Here is a 23,236-nt window from a genome sequence, read left to right as displayed (position 1 = left end):
AGGGCAGAGAGGCCGAGGCCTTCCCCTGAGAAGAACCCCAGAAGAGCCCTGCTGGGTCAGACCAGGGAGGGTCCATCCAGTCCAGCCTCCCGTCTCACACAGGGGCCAGCCAGTTCCTCTGGAGGGCCAGCAACAGGGCAGAGAGGCCGAGGCCTCTCCCTGATAAGAACCCCAGAAGAGCCCTGCTGGGTCAGACCAGGGAGGGTCCATCTAGTCCAGCCTCCCGTCTCACACAGGGGCCAGCCAGTCCCTCTGGAGGGCCAGCAACAGGGCAGAGAGGCCGAGGCCTCTCCCTGATAAGAACCCCAGAAGAGCCCTGCTGGGTCAGACCAGGGAGGGTCCATCCAGTCCAGCCTTCTGTCTCACACAGGGGCCAGCCAGTTCCTCTGGAGGGCCCACAACAGGGCAGGGAGGCCGAGGCCGTCCCCTGATGTTGCCCCCAGCACTGGGATTCAGATATTTACTGCCTCTGAAGACGGAGGTTATTCAGAAAGCCCTCTGTAGCTTCCAGGCAGAAACACACCCTGCCAAGTATAGGTGTCAGCCCGATCAAGTCTACTGACAGGGAGTGTTAAAGGAGAGCTGGTAAAGAATTCAATTTAAAAGAAAGGTGAAGGGGGAAATTCGATTAGGCACATAAACAGGAGCACAGGCAGGTGCCTTCTACTGAATCAGACCCTTGGTCCAGCCACTCAAGACCAATGCTCCCTCTAAGCTGTGGAGTCTTGTGAGCAAAAATTCCACTTTGTGAACTCACGTCAGTCAGTCAGGCCTTTATTATGGCAACAAGCCACAGAACACACATACTCGAACACACATGCTTAAATATAACATCCATAACATTCACATAACTGAATTACTTTGTGAGCTACCACTGCCACAGGAGGTGGTGGCAGCTACAAGCACGGACGGCTTCAAAAGGGAATTAGATAAGCAGATGGAGCAGAGGTCCATCGGTGGCTATTAGCCACAAGGTATAGATAGGGACTCTCGGTCTGGGGCAAGGGATGCTCTGTCTTCTTGGTGCTTGGGGGGGTCAACAGTGGGAGGGCTTCTAATGTCCTGGCCCCACTGCTGGACCTCCTGAGGGCACCTGGTATTTTTGGCCACTGTGTGACAGAGTGATGGCACTGGTATTTCTGGCCACTGTGGGATACAGAGTGTTGGACTGGATGGGCCATTGGCCTGATCCAACATGGGCTTCTCTTATGTCCTTCTATGGAGCAGAGGTCCATCAGTGGCTATGAGCCACAAGGGATAGATAGGAACTCTCAGTCTAGGGCAAGGGATGCTCCGTAGTCTTGGTGCTGGGGGGGGGCAGCAGAGGGGAGGGGCTTCTGGTGTCCTGGCCCCACTGCTGGACCTCCTGAAGGCACCTGGTATTTTTGACCACTGTGTGATGCAGAGTGTTGGACTGGATGAGCGGACAACAGTGGGAGGGCTTCTGGTGTCCTGGCCCCACTGCTGGACCTCCTGAAGGCACCTGGTATTTTTGACCACTGTGTGATGCAGAGTGTTGGACTGGATGAGCCATTGGCCTGATCCAACATGGGCTTCTCTTATGTTCTTATATGGAGCAGAGGTCCATCAGTGGCCATTAGCCACAAGATCTAGATAGTAACTCTCAGTCTGGGGCAAGGGATGCTCTGTATTCTTGGTGCCGGAGGGGGGGGCAACAGTGGGAGGGCTCCTAGTGTCCTGGCCCCACTGCTGGACCGCCTGATGGCCCCTGGTGTTTTTGGCCACTGTGGGACACAGTGTTGGACTGGATGGGCTTTTGGCCTGATGTTCTTATGTTCTTATGGGCCTTTGGCCTGATGTCTCATAAGAACATAAGAGATGCCAATGTTGGATCAGGCCAAAGGCCCATCCAGTCCAACACTCTGTATCCCACAGTGGCCAGAAATACCATTGCCATCAGGAGGTCCACCAGTGGGGCCAGGACATTAGAAGCCATCCCACTGTTGACCCCCCCAAGCACCAAGAAGACAGAGCATCACTTGCCCCAGAGTCCCTATCTATACCTTGTGGCTCATAGCCACTGTGTGACCTCTGCTCCATATGCCTATCTAATTCCCTCTTGAAGCCGTCCATGCTTGTAGCTGCCACCACTTCCTGTGGCAGTGAATTCCAAGTGTTAATCACTGTTTGGGTGAAGAAGTACTTCCTTTTATCCGTTCTAACCCGACCGCTCAGCAATTTCATGGAGTGCCGACAAGGAGTTCTTGTATTGTGAGTTCTTGTATTTCATGGAGTGCCCACGAGTTCTCTTATGTTCTTATGTAATTAAAACTGTGAGCCAGCGATTTGGCTACTGCATAAATCAAGTCTGCTCCCTGAGCGAAGGCAAAAATGTGTGAGCCGGAGGCTAAAAACCTGTGAGCTGGCTCACAGGAACTCAGCTTAGAGGGAACACTGCTCAGGAGTACAGCGGCGCTCCAGGGTCTAATGTAGAGGGCTTTTGTACCATCTACTGCCTGATCCTTCTAACTGGGGATGTTGGGGATTGAACTCGGGACCTTCTGCAGGCAAGGCAAATGCTCTCCTCACTGAGCCACGGCCCCTCTCTGCTTGAGGTGCCCGGATCCATTACCTGTTGCCCTGAGCCAGGCTTGGGAGCAATCCTTGGTAAACAGCCCGTCGCCGATCTCCCGGAAGAAACGCTTCAGCGTGTTGGCCACGTCGTCCACGTGATGCTCCTCCTCCTTGAGCCGGACCCTGCGCGCGTCTCTCCGGAGCACCTCCAGGAGCCCGGTGGTCTTGGAGTTCTGCCCGCTCTTCTCCGAGGTCAGTCCTGGGGGGAGACACCAGAGGGTTCTTGAAACAGGAGCAGAGAGGACAGGTAAGGTAAAGGTCATGGTTCCCTTGCTCGAAAGCCAGTCGAGTCCGACTCTAGGGTTGCGGTGCTCATCTCCGTTTCAAAGCCGAAGAGCCAGCGCTGTCCGGAGACGTTTCCGTGGTCATGTGGCCGGCATGACTAAACACCAAGGCGCACGGAACGATGTTACCTTCCCACCGAAGTGGTACCTATTTATCTACTTGCCATGTCTTGCTTTTGAACTGCTGGGTTGGCAGGAGCTGGAACTGGAGACGGGAGCTCACTCCGTCAGAGAGGACAGGAGATGGATGCAATTTTAAAAATCGGTAGTTGTCCTGATTTCTAATCCAGCACCAGATTTCTAGTCCGGCGCCATATTATCTGGAGGATGACGGAAGACAGGAAGGCCTGGCGTGATGTGGTCTGTGAGGTCGTGAAGAGTCGGACTCGACTGTGTGACTGAACGACGACAACCATTCCAGAATTCCAAGGGAGAGGACGGCACTCAGTGAGCAGAAGGCTTGGGAGACCAGGGGTTTCATCTCTGGAGACGGAGACTGCATTTCTGAATCTCACGCACAGCAAAGTCTCCGACACACCGATCTCCTGGAATTTATCTCAGGTATCCTTAAAACATGTACCAGGATCTAGTGACCCAGCCAGGACACTAGGAGCCCTCCCACTGCGTATTCCCCCCCCCCACATAGCTAGCAATCCAAAACAGTCCCGTAGCACCTTTAAGACCAAGTTTTATTCAGGTAGAAGCTCTCCCTCCTCTGCGAGGACAGATCTGCACGTTCCCCCCCCCCAATAGCTAGCAATCCAAAACAGTCCAGTGGAGCCCCAGTGGTGAGTGTTGCCTTCTGACACACTTCCGGTGACGTCAGGGGGCGTGGCATATGCAAATAAGTTATGCGAATGAGCTCCTGCACCTCTTTTTCTACGAAATGACCCCTGCACCTATCTAAATTAAGCTTTGTTCCTGGAAAATGGTGGTCTATGCTTATGGCCAGGAAAGCCTCTAGTAGCAAGGAGTTCCATGGCCTAACTTATCCCAGAAGAAGCCATTTCCAACTTCAACGGATAATATTCCAAGAAAGAGAGAGAGTCGTTCTACCCCCACCCCACCCCCAATTCGTCCTTTCCATCACACTCAGGTGGGGCTGCAGGTGGCTACTGAGGTCACTTCCTGATCGGGGCGGGAGACAGAGAGGCCGTGTGGGCCACCCGACCCCTGACGCCCAAAGACTCTCACGTACCACAGCGGGTGATGTAATCGATGCACCGGTCCACGATGATGGGGACCTCGGAATCCGTCAGCTGCTGCTCGGACAAAGTGTCTCCGGAGCACCCGGCCGCCTTCTGGATCGCGCCGACCCATCCCAAGAAGTCCAGCTTCCTTTCAGCTTGGATGTACAGCGTCCTGGGGTGGGGGGTGGGGGGAGAGGAAAAGGTGTGCTGAGAAAAACAGGGATTCCCGCCTTCCCCTTTTCAAGCGGCTTCCTTCTGTGTGAAGCAGAGATGGGGCCCTTCACTCACGCCTCCCTTCTAGAACAAACCGCTGGGGAACCCGGAGGAACGACCCCCAATCTCCTTCTTTCCTCCTCCTCCTCCTCAGGAATTATGGTGGTGGAAAGTGCTGCCAAGTCGCAGACAACTTATGGCGACCCCGTAGAGTTTTCAAGGCAAGGGACAAACAGAGGTGGTTTGCCCTTGCCTGCCTCTGCGCGGCAACCCTGGACTTCTGTGGTGGTCTCCCATCCAAGGACTAACCAGGGCTGACCCTGCTTTGCTTCTGAGATCTGATGAGACTGTTCTACTTTGGGCCATCCAGGTTGAGGCAAAGGGCACACAGAGGTGGTTTGCCCATTGCCTGCCTCTGCGTGGCAACCCTGGACTTCCGTGGTGGTCTCCCATCCAAGTCCTAACCAGGGCTGACCCTGCTTCGCTTCTGAGATCTGATGAGATTGTTCTAGCCTGGGCCATCCAGGTCGGGGCAAAGGGCACAGAGAGGTGGTTTGCCAATTGCCTGCCTCTGCGTAGCAACCCTGGACTTCCGTGGTGGTCTCCCATCCAAGGAAAAACCAGGGCTGACCTTGCTTAGCTTCTGAGATCTGAGTTGCCTGGGATCTAAGCTAGCCTGGGCCATCCGGGTCAGGGCAAAGGGCACATAGTGGTGGTTTGCCACCGCCTCTGCCTCTGCGTAACGACCCCGGGCTTCCTCGATGGTCTCCCCATCCGAGCCCTAACCAAAGCTGACCCCGCTTAGCTTCTGAGATCTGTTGAGATCAGGCCAGCCTGGGCCATCCGGGTCAGGGCAAAGGGCACGTAGTGGTGGTTTGCCACCGCCTCTGCCTCTGCGTAACGACCCCGGGCTTCCTCGATGGTCTCCCCATCTGAGCCCTAACCAAAGCTGACCCCGCTTAGCTTCTGAGATCTGTTGAGATCAGGCCAGCCTGGGCCATCCGGGTCAGGGCAAAGGGCACGCGGAGAAAGGCTTCCGTGTGGCTCAGCCTTCCTGGTAGCAGCTGCCAGAAGGGACCAGCGAGATGGTTGCCAGCTCTGGGTTGGGAAATTCCTGGAGATTTGGGGGTGGAGCCTGCGGAGGGTGGGGTTTGGGGAATGGAGGGACCTCACTAGGGAGGGAATTCCATACAGTCCAGTCCACCCCCCAAGGCAGCCATTTTCTGCGTGGGGACCAATTTCCGTTACCTGCAGATCATTCGTGATTCTGGAAGCTCTCCAGGCCCCACCTGGAGATTGGCAATCCTAGAGTGCCCTCCCAGCTGATTAATTCCACCCCCACCCGCTTCCAATCAGCACCCCCCCCAGCTTTCTAACCTTCTCCTCTCCACCAGTACCAGCACTTCATTGTCACCCTGGATAGCTGCAAAGCAAAGAGAAGCGTTAAGCGTTCCGTCATCGGTACCCTGGAATGGGCTACGCTGGCTTTTGTGGGTTGTTGGGAGGGGGGGCATTTTAATCCGGAAGACCCCCTTATCATCGAGGGGACGGCATTTTTGGTACTGTTGCCCTGGGGAAGGATTTTTGGCCCTCTAACGACAGGAAGCAGCTTCTACTCAGTCGACCGTCACTTCGTTCTTCAGTACATAAGAGCATCAGAGAGAAGCCATGTTGGGTCAGGCCAGCGGCTCATCCAGTCCAGCACCGGGTGTCACACAGTGGCCAAAACCCTGGGGCCAGCAGGAGGTCCACCGGCAGGGTCAGAACTCCAGAAGCCCTCCAACTGTTGCCCCCCACAGCACCAAGAAGACAGAGCATCCCTTGCCCCAGACCGAGTGTTCCATCTAGACTTTGAATCTACCTGATCTCAATAGGAAACAGGATGATAAGCAGGGATCATTTCCTGCAGGAGCGCACAGGAGCGGCACTCCGGCAGTAAGGAGCCCAGGGGGCGGGCACATGCAACAAGCCCCACCCCCTGCTCAGAGCAGCCCTCAGTCAGAACAAGAAGATATATTTTAGAAGGACCTTAAAAGTATTTTGTGAGAGTGCTCGAGCCATAAAAAATTCTCATAAATGTATCCAATCTGCATAGCTAGAATTTGTGGGAAATAACAATAAAGTGACAAGGTCACGGTAATAAGATGTTCCTGTGCAATGGTCAACTGATAAGTTTATAGATGGCATTGTGTTAAATGAATTTGCACTTACAGTCTGTATTATTGTTTAAACAGTAATCTTGTTTATGTATATTTGACTTATCTTCTAATAAAATCATTTATTTATTTTTTTAAAAAGTCAGAACAAGAAGCAGTCAGGTAAGTTGCAGAGCCAACAGGTCCAAAACAGTCCAGTGGCACCTCTAAGTCCAAGTTTTATTCAGGTACAAGCTCTCCCTCCTCTGCGAGGGCAGATCTGCACGTCCCGTCTCCCCCCCGCATAGCTAGCAATCCAAAACAGTCCAGTGGAGCCTGAGCGGTGGGTGTTGCCTTCCGACACACTTCCGGTGATGCCAGGGGGTGGGGCATATGCAAATAAGTCATGCTAATGAGTTGTGCTAATGAGCCCCTGCACCTCTTTTTCTACGAAATGACCCCTGATGATAAGGAAAGCTAACCATCATCACAATCTGGCTAGGCAGCGTGGGATTGACCATGCTAGACTAGACGGACCACTGATCTGATCTCAGGGCTCTTCTTCTGAGATTTGAATCATCGGAACATCTATGGCCCTTGATATACCACTGGTTATACCAGCAATGGACCGTCTACTGAAGATCGCCATCATTTGCATTATACTGTATTTTCATACCTTATGCTATTTTAACTGGTTTATTGTGCTTACTGTTTTACGTCATTGTGATTGTTGTACGCCGCCTTGAGCCAGCTTGTCCGGCAAGGCGGGATCTGGAGGCTGTCATTCCAGTCCCAGAGCACTGTTTCTATTGCTGGAAACAGTCCCAGAGTAGTCTATTTGGGTGCAGAGACCTTAATGGAAAAATCCATTCCATATTTTCTTTGTAACTTTGCAAGTCCAGAAGAGCTTCCTGCCAAAGCATCATCATCAAGTTTCATCATCAAGTTTATTGTATTATCCATTGGCCATAACAAAACATAAATACAAACACAATCCTTATACATAGTGAAGTTATCCCTTCACTAACTTGCTGAATCCTAACCTTAGTCTTATCTTTTCTGCCGCCAAAGCAAACAGGGTCGTTCTGCTGGTAACATATACGTCCATATCAGAGAGCAAAAAAAGAACCAACTCCTGTTTTGAGAATCCATTGTGCAAAGGTAAAATAGGGTATATAAATCTCTGCCTAAGTGATTCGTGCCATGAGCATCTCAGTAAACAGTGCTCAATATCATCCACTTCGCCCAAACCACATTGACAGATTCTTAAGGCAACAGGTAAACCCATAAAACGACCAACACAGACCATTGAAGGAATGGCATGGGATCTGAGGGCTGTAAATGCCCTTCTTAGGTCAAGATTGGTTAGTTTCTCTAAATAGCCAGTCCTACAGTGATCTCTTTTAAAGATCTTAAACAGAGGGGCCGTTCGGCAATGGCGAGAAGTCACCCAGCGGGTTTCCATAGGACGAGTGGGGACTAGAACCTGAATTTCCCAGAAAGGTTCTTCATTTCCCCTGGAGAGTTTCTCAACACCGGTTCGTGTTCCTAATGGAAAATGTTCAGTGCAACGAGCACCAACAGAAACGTTCCCGGGGATCGCCCCTTGGTCCCGATTCTCCATGGGCTGCGGAAAGAGGACTACTCACAGAGCTCCTGCAGCTTCCGCAGGTGAATGGCCTCTTCCTTCTCGCTGCCGTCCAGGTAGGCGTAGAGGGTGGAACGCACCAAGGCAAACCAGCCTTCCTTCGCCCGCTCCAAGTTCAGGCCGCCCTTGTAATGCAGTCGCCCGAGGCGCTCAAAGTCTTTGTTCAGGAGACCCTCCGCGGGGGCAGGGATGAAGGACTGCAGGGGGGGGAGGGAGGCAGAAAGCAGAAAGTGAGAATCCACTCCTTGGGGATGGAACGGGGGGAGGTCTCTCTGCAAGGCCCACAGGGGAATGGCCTCGGGTTGCCAACTCCTGGTTTTATTTATTTAATTCATTTATACCCTGCCTTCCTACCCAACAGGGGCCCGAAGCGGCTTACATTATCCTCCTCTCCTTCGGTCGGGGTCACAGAACCGATCGACCCTTCCGGGGCCCAAGGATGCCAGGCTAGCTGCAACCAGGGCCAGAGCTTTCTTGGTGGCAGCTCCACACTGGTGGAATAAGCTCCCGGAGGAGATCAGGGCCCTGCAGGACCTTTTGCAGTTCTGCAGGGCCTGCAAGACGGAGCTCTTCCACCAGGCCTGTAATTAGGAGCAGCCACCACCACCATCATTACCATTTCCATCATGGCCAGAACTTTCTTGGTGGCGGCTCCACACTGGTGGAATGAGCTCCCGGAGGAGATCAGGGCCCTGGCAGGACCTTTTGCAGTTCTGCAGGGCCTGCAAGACGGAGCTCTTCCACCAGGCCTGTAATTAGGAGCAGCCACCACCACCATCATTACCATTTCCATCATGGCCAGAACTTTCTTGGTGGCGGCTCCACACTGGTGGAATGAGCTCCCGGAGGAGATCAGGGCCCTGCGGGACCTTTTGCAGTTCTGCAGGGCTTGCAAGACAGAGCTCTTCCACCAGGCCTTTAATTAGGAGCAGCTACCAGCACCATCATTACCACCATTTCCATCATGGTCAATATTAACAACTTTGAACATCAACAACTTATTGATAACTGAAACCTGGTGCCTGGTTTACCGACAGCCTGTGCTCGCCGGCCAAAACTGAGAATGATCATTTAGCTGAATGTCTATATAGGAACTATACAGGGTATGAGGAGAAGAAGAAGAGATTGGATTTATACCCCGCCCTCCACTTGGAGTCTCAGAGCGGCTTACAAACTCCTTTCCCTTCCCCTCCCCACAACAGACACCCTGTGAGGTTGGTGGGGCTGAGAGAGCTCTTGACAGAAACTGTTCTTTTTCAAGAACAGCTCTTATCAGAACTACGGCTTGCCCAAGGTCATCCAGCCAGGTGCAAGAAGAAGAAGACGAGGAGGAGGAGGAGGAGGAGATTGGATTTATACCCCACCCTTCACTACCCAAAGGTGTCTCAGAGCGGCTTACAAACTCCTTTCCCTTCTCCTTCCCACAACAGACACCCTGTGAGGTGGGTGGGGCTGAGAGAACTCTGACACAAACTGCTCTTTTTCAACGACAGCTGTGCCAGAGCTTGTGACTGACCCAAGGTCACATCAGCAGGTGCAAGTGGAGGAGTGGGGAAATCAAACCCGGTTCTCCCAGATTAGAGTCCACACACTTAACCACGACACTTAACCAGTCCAGTAGAGCCTGAGCGGTGGGTGTTGCCTTCTGACACACTTCCGGTGATGTCAGGGGGTGTGGCATATGCAAATAAGTTACACTAATAAGTTATGCTAATGAGCTCCTGCACCTCTTTTTCTACAAAATGACCCCTGCCCATATGCACTACTCCGAGAAAGGAAGGCACGAATGTGGGGGGAAGAGTCTGCATTATTCATTGAAAAACATAGCTGAGCTCATCGGTTTATGAGCCACATTTTAATGTTGACCTTCCACCACAGAGCTCAGGAAAGCATACACAACTCTCTTCATTACTTCGTTGTATCCACACAACAGTCTTGTGGGGTGGGTTATGCTGAAGTGTGGGGGCTAGCTTGAGACCACCCAGTATGCGGCGTAATTTGAACCCAGATCTCCCCAGGCCTAGTCCAGTACTCTCTATCCACTGGCCGGCGTTTTATCTGGTTGGCTCCGGGCTGTGGTTTTCGGACTTTGTAAGTCTGGAATCTCAAGTCGGCAGGTGACTCTTTCTCCATGTGAGATTTATTTGCGATTAATAATAAATCTTTCAATTTATTGATCGCTCAATCTTTGCAGAGCTGCTGGCCCTGAGCGATTTACAGTTACTCATTTCACAAGGGACTAACAATGCTTTATAGGGGTAAGGGAGGACAACACATATAATCTTTACATAGCACACGTTTTGCAGTCGACGGGGATTTGATCATTATTATTCAGACATTCTTCGTGTCAAAATAGCCCTGCGCGTAGAAGCTGCATCCCTGACCTGTCAGCTTTCTGCATGCAGGGAGATTTTCCCCTGGAAGGCTTTACCCAACAAGCAGTCGTGTCTAGGGATGAGCACAGACTGGAAAATTCCAGTTCGTCTCGTTTTGTAGTTCAACTGAACCGTGAACTAAATCGAACGGGGAGGTTCGTTCGCAAACCGAATCAGTTTGTGGCCCCACAAACCTTGTTGAAAGGGAAGTCCCTTTAAACCCCTGCTTTCTGCTCTATCCACGAACCGCCATGAACTGCTTTAAAAGTGCACGGAAATTCGTGATAGCAGACCCATCACAAATTTCAGTTTGCGAACCACAAGCAGGGCAACATTCGCAACAAATTTTGCTCCGTGGTTTGGTTCGTGCCCATCCCTAGTCACGTCTAACTCTTCCAAGGTAGCAATGACCTATGAGACACTTGCGCCAACTTAAGAAAGGCTGGAATCACCTTGAAGGCTGCAAGCCCATCTATGCTAACTTGGCAGTAAGCCCCACATGAATTCAGTGGGGTTTACTTACAAGAGTACACATTTTAAAAAACGTAAGACTCATTTAAAATATTCACAATCAGACCTAAAAAACTTCTCAACATTCATACATAGATGGGTTAGTGCTGTGCAACTGAACCAAACGCGTTTCGGCCCCAAAGGGCCTTCCTCAGTGGTCACAATCCAAAATACAAAGTTGACATACAGTCCAAAAAATATATACATAAGTTGTTAAATATATATGCAGTATAAGGCCAGATGTTATGTCCTTATATATTTATATGTATATTGCTGTTCTATAGGATAGGCCTCAGGTATGGCCAATTAAGGTCCACTAATAATTCCAAATCTGGTAGCATTAACTTGCGTGAGTTGACTGTATGTCACTCCATCCTGTACGAAACGCGTTTGGTTCAGTTGCACAGCACTAACCCATCTATGTATGAATGTTGAGAAGTTTTTTAGGTCTGATTGTGAATATTTTAAATGAGTCTTAAGTTTTTTAAAATGTGTACACCTAAATAAATTTTGTATGTTTATTATATGTAGTGTCAGCTTAACCCTTGTGGATTCATAGCAGCTTTTTGGGTTGAGTTTTCTTTTTTTTCCCTCCCCCCCCTTTTTTTTCTTTTCTTCTTTTTTCTTCCCCCCTCCTTTCTTTTTGTTCGTTTACTTACAAGAGCCAGATTCGTCAGAGCGTTGACTCTCAAAAGCTAATTCCCTGAAAATCATGTTGGTCTCTAAGGTGCTATTAGGAGATGCGGTGGCTCAAGTGGTTAAGATGCTGAACTGCAGGCTGTGGAAGGTCGGTAGTTCAGCAGTTCGAGACCCGGGTGCCGCATGATAAAGTGAGCTCCCACCTCTAGTTCCAACTCCTGCCAACCTAGCAGTTCGAAAGCAAGAAGTTGCAAGTAGATAAATAGGTACCACTTCAGTAGGAAGGGAACAGCGTTCCGTGCGCCTTGGTGTTTAGTCATGCCGGCCACATGGCCACGGAAACGTCTTCGAACAGTGCTGGCTCCTCGGCTTTGAAACGGAGATGAGCACCGCAACCCTAGAGTCGGATTCGACTGGCTTTCGAGCAAGGGAACCTTTACCTTTTTAAGGTGCTATTGGACTTCAATCTAGCTCTTCTATGCAAGGCAGGTGACGCTCGCCATACGGGGCAGTCGCCCTTCCAACCAGACCCATTGCAGGTTCCCCACTGAAAGCCAGAAAGGATCATAACTCAATGACTGGATACAGAGAAGGGGAGGGAATTGAAGGCAATCTGAAGAGAAAGGTCTGTTCTGCTGCTCTCCTGGCAAATAACCTAACACTGACCTTGTGCTTGACCCCATCATAGGAGCGCTGCAAATATAAGCGGGGGGGGGGGAAGAAAGCCACAACCAGCCCTTTCGTAGAGCCACCTGCCGGGGGGCTCCCACTCACCTTCGCCAGGCACTTCGTCCACTCCCGGATTGCCTCCGGGCTGTCCAGCCCAAACAGGTAGAGTCGCTCCGAATCGACGTACACCTCAAATGTATTCGCGACCCTGCAAGGAGACAGCAAAGGGGAGGAGGTTAGGGGAGAAGAGGACCCTGGAACACACCCTCTCCGGAGGGGACGGGGGCCTTCAGGGGATGCTGGGGCTTCTCAAGGGATTCGGTTGATCCAGGGAGAGTGCCAGGGGCTTCCATGGGAACTTGTGAGTCCGGTGGAAGTGAAAAACCAAACGCGGGCCCGAACCTGCCCAGAATTCCTCCCAGAAACACATCTCTTCCTTCCTTGAAGCTGCCATTTGGTCCATCAGGCCGTTCGGTCCATATGGCCCACTCAGACTGGCAGCGGCTCTCCAGGGTCTTACGCCTGGAGAGGTCTTTCGTATCGCTGCCTGGAGAGGCTGGGGATTGAGCCCACTAAGCCACGGGCCCTCCCCAATGTTTACAAATGTTCTTATTATCAATGGCAACCAGCCAGGGTGACTGAGGGGAACCTCGACATTCAGAGGCACTAATCCTCTGAGTCCCAGAGCCAGGAAGCAACATCAGGGGAAGGCCTCGGCCTCTCTGCCCTGTTGTTGGCCCTCTGGAGGAAGTGGCTGCTCACTCTGTAAGACAGAACGCTGGACTGGATGGACCCTCCCTGGTCTGTTCCAGCAGGGCTCTTCTGAGTAACTTCTCAGGGGAAGGCCTCGGCCTCCCTGCCCTGTTGCTGGCCCTCCAGAGGAACTGGCTGGCCACTGGGTGAGACAGGATGCTGGACTAGATGGATCCTCACTTGTCTGACCCAGCAGGGCTCTTTTTATGTCCTTATCAGGGGAAGGCCTCGGCCTCTCTATCCTGTTGCTGGCTCTCCAGAGGAACTGGCTGGCCACTGTGCGAGATGGGATGCTGGACTAGAGGGACCCTCCCTGGTCTGACCCGGCAGGGCTCTTCTGGGGTTCTTATCAGGGGAAGGCCTCGGCCTACATGCCCTGTTGTTGGCCCTCCAGGGGAACTGGCTGGCCACCGTGAGACGGGAGGCTGGACTAGAAGGACCCTCCCTGGTCTGACCCAGCAGGGCTCTTCTGGTGTCCTTCTCAGGGGAAGGCCTCAGCCTCTCTGCCCTGTTGACAAGGTGTTCGAATATTTTCCAAATCATTTCTAAAAAATATGTATGGTATCAGAGCCCGCTTGCGGGGAGGGTGGGGTAAAAATACCTAAATAAATAAATAAATAAAAATAGATTGATCTAATTTCTGTGCACTGAGGACAAGCAAGTCCTAGGTTACAAACTGAACTCTGCAATTCAAGAACAAGATGCATTTCTTCCTTTAAGAGGTGCTATTGTTACAAGAAAAGAAAAAGGTTTCAGTTTGGTTTTGCATGTGGGTAGATATTCTGTTTGTAATAACTGTTTGGATGCACTATATTTTTAATATGCGAGTTGTGATAATTTCATGCCGAGTAAAATTTCATGCCATAGTCATATTTTATGTTCCTAAAGTAACAAAATGACTTTCAATCTGGAGAAGAAAAAAGAAGTGCTAATGTAGCATTTTCCCCCAATTTTTTCGAAAATTTCCGTTTCCCCCCGGGAAAAAACGAGGGGGGATTTTCCCGAAAATTTCCGTTTTCCCCCGGAAAAAAACGGGGGGGGGGGAGACGGGGGATTTTTCCGAGCTTCAAAATTTCCAGAAATTTTACATCTCTAGGCAGGAGGAAGGCTGGCTTACCCGTGGGTGTCCGGTGGGTGATTCACCAGGCACACAATCTGCTGCATCCGGATCTCTCCGCTGGGCACGGTGGCGTGCTCGTTCTCGTAGTAGCTGAAAGCACCGTCGTGGAGGCGGCACCAGCGGCGACTGAACTCTGCGCGGGTGACGGGACAGGGTCAGAGGAGGGGGTCGAGAGAGAAGGCGGCTCAGGAGAGAACTTGCCGTGAGCCGGAGAACATCCAGCCGTGGCCTTCGCGGTACAGGGAGCTGAGCCGGCACACAAAGATACCTGGGGAGACTGCTGGGGGTAGGTCTTTACGGGGCCAGTGTCTGCACGGGGCTGATTTTGACCCTCGGACCGGAAAGACTCATTCTCCTTCAGTGTTCCCTCTAAGCTGAGTTAGTGTGACCTAGCTCAGAATTTTTTAGCCTCCGGCTCACAGATTTTTGTGTCAGCTCAGGAAGGATGGGGCTCCAGAACAAACTAACTGATGCAGGAGCCAAATCGCTCGCTCACAACTTCAATGCCAAATGAGTTTCTGCTGTTGGGTGTGGCCTATTATGCTAATGAGTTCCTGCTGGGCGTGGCCAACTCGGGAGCCAGCTGGAACTCCGTTCCTGTGCGTTCCTGCCCAAAAATAGCCCTGCTCCTCAGCTTAGAGGGAGCCTTGCTCTCCTTCATCCTGCACAGGGAGCTCTTTCGGTGTGGCATTTAGAGTTCTCTGCCCCGACAACCCAGATTCTGTGCTGAGAATTCTGCAAGCCCCACCATGAACACACGTGAAGCTGCCTCCTACTGAATCAAGCCCTTAGTCCAGGAAGGTCAGTCTTGTCTACTCAGACTGGCAGCCACTCTCCTGGGTCTCAGGCAGAGAGGTCTTTCCCATCACCTGCTGCCTGGTCCTTTGAACTGGAGATGTCGGGGATTGAACCTGGGACCTTCTGCGTGCCAAGCAGAGGCTCTACCACTGGGCCATGGCCCCTCCTCAAATTATGCATGCATGAAGCTGCCTTCTACTGAATCAGACTCTTGGTCCATCAAAGTCACTAAGATCTATTCAGTCTGGCAGTGGCTCTCCAGGGTCTCAGACTTTCCCATCACCTCCTGCCTGGTCCTTTTAGCTGGAGATGCCGGGGATTGAACCTGGGACCTTCTGCATGCCAAGCAGAGGCTCTTCCACTGAGCCACTGAGGTCCTTTCATATCACCTACCACCCAGTGCTTTTAATCAGACTGAAGCCGGAGCTTTCTGCTTGCCAGCTGATGTTCAGCCCATCGAGCCACAGCTCCTCCCCAGACCTACGTGATTCTGCAACATGTGGCATCATTTATTCTACTTTTGCCAGTTACCCGGGAAGGCCACAATGCCAACCCCAAAAGCCCCGCCACCCCTCAAGCACCGGAAACTGCCTCCAGCAGATTCTCCACCTTCTCCTTCCACTGCTCACCTGATCTCCACAACCAAAAGGCACCGAAACTGGCTTTTGTGAAATACTGGAAGCTCCAGCATGTGAAAATTCAAGTGAGACATCTGACCGTGCATTCTGCGCTCCCCCAGAAAACCTCCCCATGCCCTAAGGCTCCTGTGGAGATCGAAAACCAGCAGTGAAGAAGAACGTGCCAGAGACTTCCACTTCCTCTCCTCACATCTCCATCGGCCACTATGGGCACAGTCCTGGGAGAACTGGGTTGGAGTCCCCACGTCTCCACATGCAGCTGCTGGTGTGACCTTGGGTCAGTCACAAGTTCTTTCAGAGCTATTCTCTCACGAGCAGATCTCGAAAGAGCTCTCTCAGCCCCACCAACCTCACAGGGTGTCTGTTGTGGGGAGGGGAAGGGAAAGGAAATTGTAAGTCACTGTGAGACCCCAAGTGAAGGGTGGGGTATAAATCCAATCTTTTCCTCTTCTTCTTCTGACTGCCCCATCAAACAAAGACACTCGTTTGGTTGGGTACATGAGGGAGGGCCTTTTCGATGGCAACCCCATGACTAGGGAGTGGCTTCCACAGAGAAGTGCGCCTGGCCCCCTCGCTCTCCATCTTTAGGAGGCAGCGGAAGACGGTTTTATTTAGGCCTACGTTTGATTTGGTTTGCTAGCAGTCTTGAGTTTGTGATTTTAAATGTTGGGAGTCTTTTGGTGTAGTGGTTAGAGAACCGGGTTTGATTCCCCATGCCTTCACATGCAGCTGCTGGTGTGACCTTGGGTCAGTCACAAGTTCTCTCAGAGCTGTTCTCTCAGGGGCAGTTCTCGAGAGAGAGAGCTCTCTCAGCCCCGCTTGCCTCACAGGGTGTCTGTTGTGGGGAGGGGGAGGGAAAGGAGACTGTCAGCCGCTCTGAGACTCCTTTGGGAAGTGAAGGGCGGGGTATAAATCCAATCTCCTCTTCTTCTCTCTTCTTTCTAGGAAGGCTCACAATACATTTTGAGAAGAAAAAGAAAAGTTGGTTTTTATTCCCTGCTTTTCTCTCCCCCAAGGAGTCTCAAAGCGGCTTACAATCACCCTTCTCTTCCCCTCCCCACAACAGGCTGTCAGAACCCACAGCTTACAACGAAGTACACGCATTCAGGAACGGTTATACTTTTATTGCAAAGCTATAGATGCAGTAACACAGGCACTGTTAAGAATGGCGGCGACCCATAGACCCTAATAGGTTATAGGGTATTCGTATGCACCCCCCCCCATGGCATGGGCCAATTAGCTACCCTCCCGCACGCGGGACCAGCGAGGAAACCGTTAGGTGGCGAAAGCTGGGAACCAGGAGTCTCTCACGGTACATAGGAGACTTCCAGACAACACAACCTCCTCCTGCACATCTGTAGCGATAAGCATTTCAGCACAGGCAGAACAGAACAGCGAGATAGGAATGCAATAGCAATTACAAAGACACAGAATGAACTCCCCAACCCCCATGGCAGCATAGCTGACACAGGCCCCTCGTGAGGTCGGTGGGGCCGAGAGAGCTCCGAGAGCTCCGGAACTGGCACCCAGCTGGCGCCACGTGTATGGGGGAGTGGGGAATCAAACCCGGTCTTCCAGGTTAGAGTCCGCCGCTCTTCACTGCTTCACCATGCTGGCTCCATGCAGGGATGGCCCCAGCTTATTTTGCACCCTAGGCGAGGATCCCTTCTGGGGCCCCCTCCCCTGCAACCACCAATTTTCAAAAATACATGCATTTTAGGAAGAATGAAAAACACAAATAATCAGGAAACTTCCAGAGTACGGGGTGGGTTCAGTTCGGTGCCCCTAAGGGCCGTCCCGCTCTAGGCGACCGCCTAGTTCGCCTAGTGAGTGAGCCGGCCCTGGCTCCATGAAACCCTGACCACGAGGATCTCTGCCCGCATAATATCCCGGCCCGACCTCTTACCTTCTCGGGGTTTCCGTTCGTGGGCCGGCTTCGCCATGGAGGCCGTCTTGAAGAGGAAGCCATTGTGCGTGACGGAAGGCAGGGCCACCGAGTAGAGGTTCTGGCTCCCGGTGTCCGCGTCCAGGCGAGGGATCTCTGCGGACATGAGAGACGGGGGGAAGGGGGGCAGGTGAGCCAGGGGCCGAGGGGGCACGGCGGCTGCCGCCCGCTCGGCCGAGAGCAAGCTGCACCTCCGAAGCATGACATCGAGAAGAGAAGGGACGGGGCTCTGGGAGAGGAGCTCCCCAAAAGGATCCCACCGGGAGAGAAACAGAAACAGCCCGTCTCCGGGGCACCAAAGCAAATCCGGCCGACAATGCCGGCAGAATGACAAAGGCCCTGCCGGGTCAATCCCTTGTAATCCCTTTATTCAGAAGGGGGGGGTGCATTCAGAGACCTCGTGAAGCCGGCCGCCCTACTGTGAGCGGAGAAGCGGGAGGGAGAGGATTTGCGAGGGATGACACCAAACCAGGTGGAGCTGGCGGGCAGGCCCAGCAGAACTGATCCGAGCGGGAGGAGAAGAAAAGAGCAAGAGTCCAGGAGCACCTCCAAGACTGACAAAACTTGTGGCAGGGGGAGGAGATTCGTGAGTCATTGCTCACTTCTTCAGATGCAGCTAGAACGGGAGTCCATCTGTCCTTATATTACGAGGTCGATGGAATTCCCATTCTGCACGGCTAAATGTGGCGCCTTCCATGGAGACGGATCAAGATGGGCGGCCGTGTGAGTCTGTCTGGAGCAGGAGAAAAGAGCCAGAGTCCAGGAGCACCTTCGAGACTGACAAAATCTGTGGCAGGGGAGGACAGCTCACTTCTTCAGGTAAAGAACATAAGAACATAAGAGATGCCAATGTTGGATCAGGCCAAAGGCCCATCCAGTCCAACACTCTGTGTCACACAGTGGCCAAAAACACCAGGTGCCATCCTTCCTTTTATCCGTTCTAACCCGACCGCTCAGCAATTTCATGGAGTGCCCACGAGTTCTTGTCTTGTGAGAAAGGGAGAAAAGTACCTCTTTCTCTACCTGTTCTTTCCCACGCATAATCTTATAGACCTCGATCGTGTCACCCCTCAGTCATTGTTTCTCCAAGCTAAAGAGCCCTAAGCGCCTTATACTTTCCTCATAGGGAAAGTGTTCCAACCCCTTTCTAGGTACAGCTAGAATGGGAGTCCACCTGTCCTTATATCCTGACCGTGATCGCCACTCTGGGGTCAGGAAGCCATTTTTCTCCAGGCCAGTTTGGCTGGAGATCCTGGAGGGGTTTTTTTGGTCACCTTCTGGGCATGGAGCAGGGGTCACCGGGGGTGTGTGTGAGGAGGGGGAGGTATTTGTGAATTTCCTGCCTTGGGCAGGGGGTTGGACTAGATGACCCTTCCAACTCTAGGAACCTATGATTCTATAATTCTGCGATTCTAAGGTTGATGGATTCCCCCTCTGTACGGCTAAATGTGGTGCCTTCCACGGAGAAAGATCAAGATGGGCCGCCCTGTCAGTCTGTCTGTAGCAGTGGAAAAGAGCCAGCGCCCAGGTGCACCTTCAAGACTAACAAAATTTGTGGAGGGGGAGGAGCTTTTGTGAGTCACGGCTCACTTCTTCAGATACCTGGAGAATCAGATGGAGAAGATACCTGGAGATTATCTTCAGATACCTGAAGAAGTGAGCAGTGACTCACAAAGAGAAGGAGGAGGAGAAGGAGGAGGTTGGATTTATACTGTGCCCTTCACTACCCATAGGAGTCCCAGAGGGGCTTACAAACTCCTTTCTCTTCCCCTCCCCACAACAGACACCCTGTGAGGTAGGTGGGGCTGAGAGAGCTCTTGGCAGAAACGGCTCTTTTTCAAGGACAGCTCTTATCAGAGCTACGGCTTGCCCAAGGTCATCCAACAGGTGCAAGTGGAGGAGTGGGGGAATCAAACCCGGTCCTCCCAGATTAGAGTCCGCGCACTTAACCACGACACCAAACTGAAGGTGCTCCGGGACTGTTGCTCTTTTCTCTTGCTACAAACAGACTAGCATGACTACCCGCCTCGTCCTATCTCCATGGAAGGCACCCCATTTAGCCGCAGACGACGTTATCGTGCATTCAGCACCGATCCCAGATCAGCTTAATGCAGCCCCCACCAGCCAGCATACCGCACACAAAATATAACAGGGTTGCCCCCCCCCACCCTCCCGAGTTTTGCACAAATGCCAAGGAAGACAAGAATGCAGGATGTTCCCTAATCCACTGACCTGACTGTTTCCTGGGCCGGTAGAAGCCAAATCAAACAGTGACGTGTGTGTGTGTGTGAGAGAGAACGAGAACCAGATGTCTGCCGACCCCCCCAAAAAAAAACTTCACGCCGCACTCGGCCAGCATGACTTTTTCGTTCAGGCTGTCTGCCTCAGACCAACCACGGTCCCACCCTGCCGAGAAAGAGGATTTTTGGTCTCTGGCCAAATCATTCGTGCTCCGTGCTGCGCAAAAATAACAGCGTGCAAAGAGCCATCGCACAGAGGCAGAGAGGGGTGGACGAACCTCTCTCTCCCCCCATCTATTTAGTGCATTCTTGTCTTCCCTCTTCTCCAAGGGGCTTGGGGGGGCGGCAGCTTTGTTCTCCCTTCCCCATTCCTAGCCTCACGACAACCCTGCAAGGCAGGGCAGGATGCAGACTTCAAAAAGGGTGTGGACGGAATGGAACGGGGGCAGAGGAGAGCGACCAGGATGTCCAGGGGCCCGGAGACCGAGCCCTACGAGGAAAGGCTGAGGGACTTCTTGGGAATGTTCGGTCTGGAGAAGAGGAGGTTGGGGGGGAGACCGGATGGCTCTCTTAAAGTCTTTGAAAGGCCGTCACTTAGAGGAGGAGGGCAGAGAGCTGTTCCCGTGGGCAGGAGAGGAGAGGATTCGCAACAATGGGTTTAAATGAAGGGCGGGAAGGTACCAGCTGGATATTAGGGGAAACTTTGTGACAGCCAAGAGTTGTGCAACAGTGGAATGGGCTGCCTCAGGAGGTGGTGGGCTCCCCCTCCCTGGAAGTCTTTAAGCAGCGGCTGGACAAACACTTGCCAGGGATGCTCTTGGCTGATCCTGCACTGAGCAGGGGGTTGGACTAGATGGCCTTTAGGGACACCTCCAACTCTGTGATTCTATGATCCAGGGGTCATTTCCTGCAGGAACGCACAGGAGCGAAGATCCGGCAGTAAGGAGCCCAGGCAGTGGGCACATGCAACAAGCCTCGCCCCCTGCTCCCAGCAGCCCTCAGTCAGAGCAAGAAGCAGCCAGGTAAGTTGCAGAGCCCCCCACACCTCCCCCCCCCCCCGGTCCAAAACAGTCCAGTGGCACCTTTAAGACCAAGTTTTATTCAGGTACGAGCTCTCCCTCCTCTGTGAGGACACATCTGCATGTTCCCCTCCCCCAATAGCTAGCAATCCAAAACAGTCTAGTTGCACCTTTAAGACCAAGTTTTATTCAGGTAGGAGCTCTCCCTCCTCTGCGAGGACAGATCTGCACGTCCCCCCCCAATAGCTAGCAATCCAAAACAGCCCAGTGGAGCCTGAGTGGTGGGTGTTGCCTTCTGACATACTTCCGGTGATGTCAGGGGGCATGGCATATGCTAATGAGTTATGCTAATGAGCTCCTGCACCTCTTTTTCTACGAAATGACCCCTGTATGATGCTATGTAATCTGCCTTGAGTCTTAGCAAGAAAAGTGAACTATACATATCCAAATAATAATAACAAGAAAGTCACAAGAGGACCCACGGACAACCTGTGGTATCGGGGCTGGTTCTCCAGCCCAACCAGCTAAGCGACAACTGGGGAGGGGGGGTCTACAACAGGGCGGTCGCCAATCCTCCGTGGCACGAGTGACAACAGTTCTTGCCTGCTGGATCCATGCTGTCAGCAATTGCGTGGGAAGCGGGAACACACACCCCCATTGTCCTATGCTGAGGGTGACCAAGTACCTTGCACCAGCCCTGCCTGATACGCTGCTGGTCTGAATTCTCTAGCCCATTTTCTGTGCAGAGAAGAAGAAGGAGGAGGAGGAAGAAGAGGAAGAAGAGGAAGAGGAAGAAGAGGGGGACGAAGAGGAGGAGGAGACTGGATTTATACCTTGACCTTCACTCGGAGCGGCTTACAAACTTTCCCATCACCTCCCTCCTTGTCCTTTTTAACTGGAGATGCTGGGGATTGAACCTGGGACCTTCTGCATGCCAAGCAGAGGCTCTTCCACTGAGCCATGGCCCCTCCCTGGTTCTCCAGGGTCTCAGGCAGAAGGTCTTTCGCATCACCTCCTGCCTGGTCCTTTTTAACTGGAGATGCCAAGGATTGAACCTGGGACCTTCTGCATGCCAAGCAAAGGCTCTGCCACTGTGTCACAGCCCCCTCTGTACAGCTCTCCAGGGTCTTGGGCAGAGGTCTTTCGCATCACCTCCTTCCTGGTTCTTTTTAACTGGAGATGCCGGGGATTGAACCTGGGACCTTCTGCATGCCAAGGTTCTCCCGCCACAGTCCCCCTCCATAGCTCTCCAGGGTCTCAGGCAGAAGGTCTTTCGCATCACCTCCTGCCTGGTCCTTTTTAACTGGAGATGCCAAGGATTGAACCTGGGACCTTCTGCATGCCAAGCAAAGGCTCTGCCACTGTGTCACAGCCCCCTCTGTACAGCTCTCCAGGGTCTTGGGCAGAGGTCTTTCGCATCACCTCCTGCCTGGTCCTTTGTAACTGGAGATGCCGGGGATTGAACTGGGGACCTTCTGCATGCCAAGCAAAGGCTCTGCCACTGTGTCACAGCCCCCTCTGTACAGCTCTCCAGGGCCTCAGGCTGAGGTCTTTCTCATCCCCTCCTGCCTGGTCCTTTGTAACTGGAGATGCCGGGGATTGAACTGGGGACCTTCTGCATGCCAAGCAAAGGCTCTGCCACTGTGTCACAGCCCCCTCTGTACAGCTCTCCAGGGCCTCAGGCTGAGGTCTTTCTCATCCCCTCCTGCCTGGTCCTTTTAACTGGAGATGCCAAGGATTGAACCTGGGACCTTCCGCATGCCAAGCAGAGGCTCTGCCCCTGAGCCACAGTGCTCAGAGACAGGCCAGCTCTGGTCTCTTTCCCCAGGACCCCAGGACCCGAGGAACCCTGCCTCTGAAGAGTTTCCGCTCTGGTGTCCGGCTCAGAGACCTGATTCCACAACTGCTGGCCGCCCCGTCTCCTCAGGCATTTCTGGCTCCGTCGCAACAAACACATGCACACGACCACCGCTGCCACCACCCTGCCTACCCCCGAACACCCTCTTGCCCTCTCACCTGAGTTCTTGTTGTGCGACAGGAACTCCATCTGCAGCCTCTGGCCGGCCTCCTCTGCCAGGGCGAGCGGGGACGGGTGGCCGGACTCCCCCGAGTAGCAGTTGACTTCGGCCCCGCAGAACAGGAGAGACAGCGTCTCGGCCAGGTCGCTGGTGGTCACAGCAGCACACAGAGCCTGCGGGGATGCGATGAGTGTGAGTCAGAGAGGCGCAGCGCATGCCGCGGCGCAGGAAAAAGCGAAAGCCAGCAGATTCAGATGGGGGAAGGCCAAAGATCCCCGGAGAGCGGCAATCCTACATTCTTCAGTTAAGTACCAGCTGTGAGTGTGGAAGAGGTTCCACCCTCCCCCTGGCCAGCTAAAGGACTGGAAAGAGAGGGGGGCGTTTGGAGAGCGCAGCTCTGGAGGAGGAGGCCGGCCAGGCGGCCAGAGAGGACGGGAAGGTCCCTTT

At 52.8% G+C, this 23,236-nt stretch overlaps 1 protein-coding gene across 1 annotated transcript in view; it reads right to left on the bottom strand.

Moving 5' to 3' along the window:
• LOC107109957 (arf-GAP with Rho-GAP domain, ANK repeat and PH domain-containing protein 1-like) overlaps positions 1–22,980 on the bottom strand; it is a gene marked incomplete at both ends in the record, with an annotated part of 57,998 nt that extends 35,018 nt beyond the window's left edge. The window contains 8 exons of the mRNA XM_015410667.1: positions 2,594–2,794; positions 4,078–4,241; positions 5,660–5,705; positions 8,067–8,262; positions 12,364–12,466; positions 14,129–14,264; positions 17,474–17,608; positions 22,788–22,980. Of these exons, the coding sequence (XP_015266153.1) occupies positions 2,594–2,794; positions 4,078–4,241; positions 5,660–5,705; positions 8,067–8,262; positions 12,364–12,466; positions 14,129–14,264; positions 17,474–17,608; positions 22,788–22,980 (1,174 nt within the window). The remainder of the gene's footprint in view (positions 1–2,593; positions 2,795–4,077; positions 4,242–5,659; positions 5,706–8,066; positions 8,263–12,363; positions 12,467–14,128; positions 14,265–17,473; positions 17,609–22,787) is intronic.
• Between the last annotated feature and the right edge of the window lie 256 nt (positions 22,981–23,236).

Source organism: Gekko japonicus, unplaced genomic scaffold (assembly GCF_001447785.1).
Source record: "Gekko japonicus isolate JY-2015 unplaced genomic scaffold, Gekko_japonicus_V1.1 scaffold4998, whole genome shotgun sequence".
Classification (NCBI taxonomy): Eukaryota; Metazoa; Chordata; class Lepidosauria; order Squamata; family Gekkonidae; genus Gekko; species Gekko japonicus.
The sequence above is the reverse complement of the archived record's forward strand: the minus strand, read 5'-3'. Positions and strand labels throughout refer to the sequence as shown.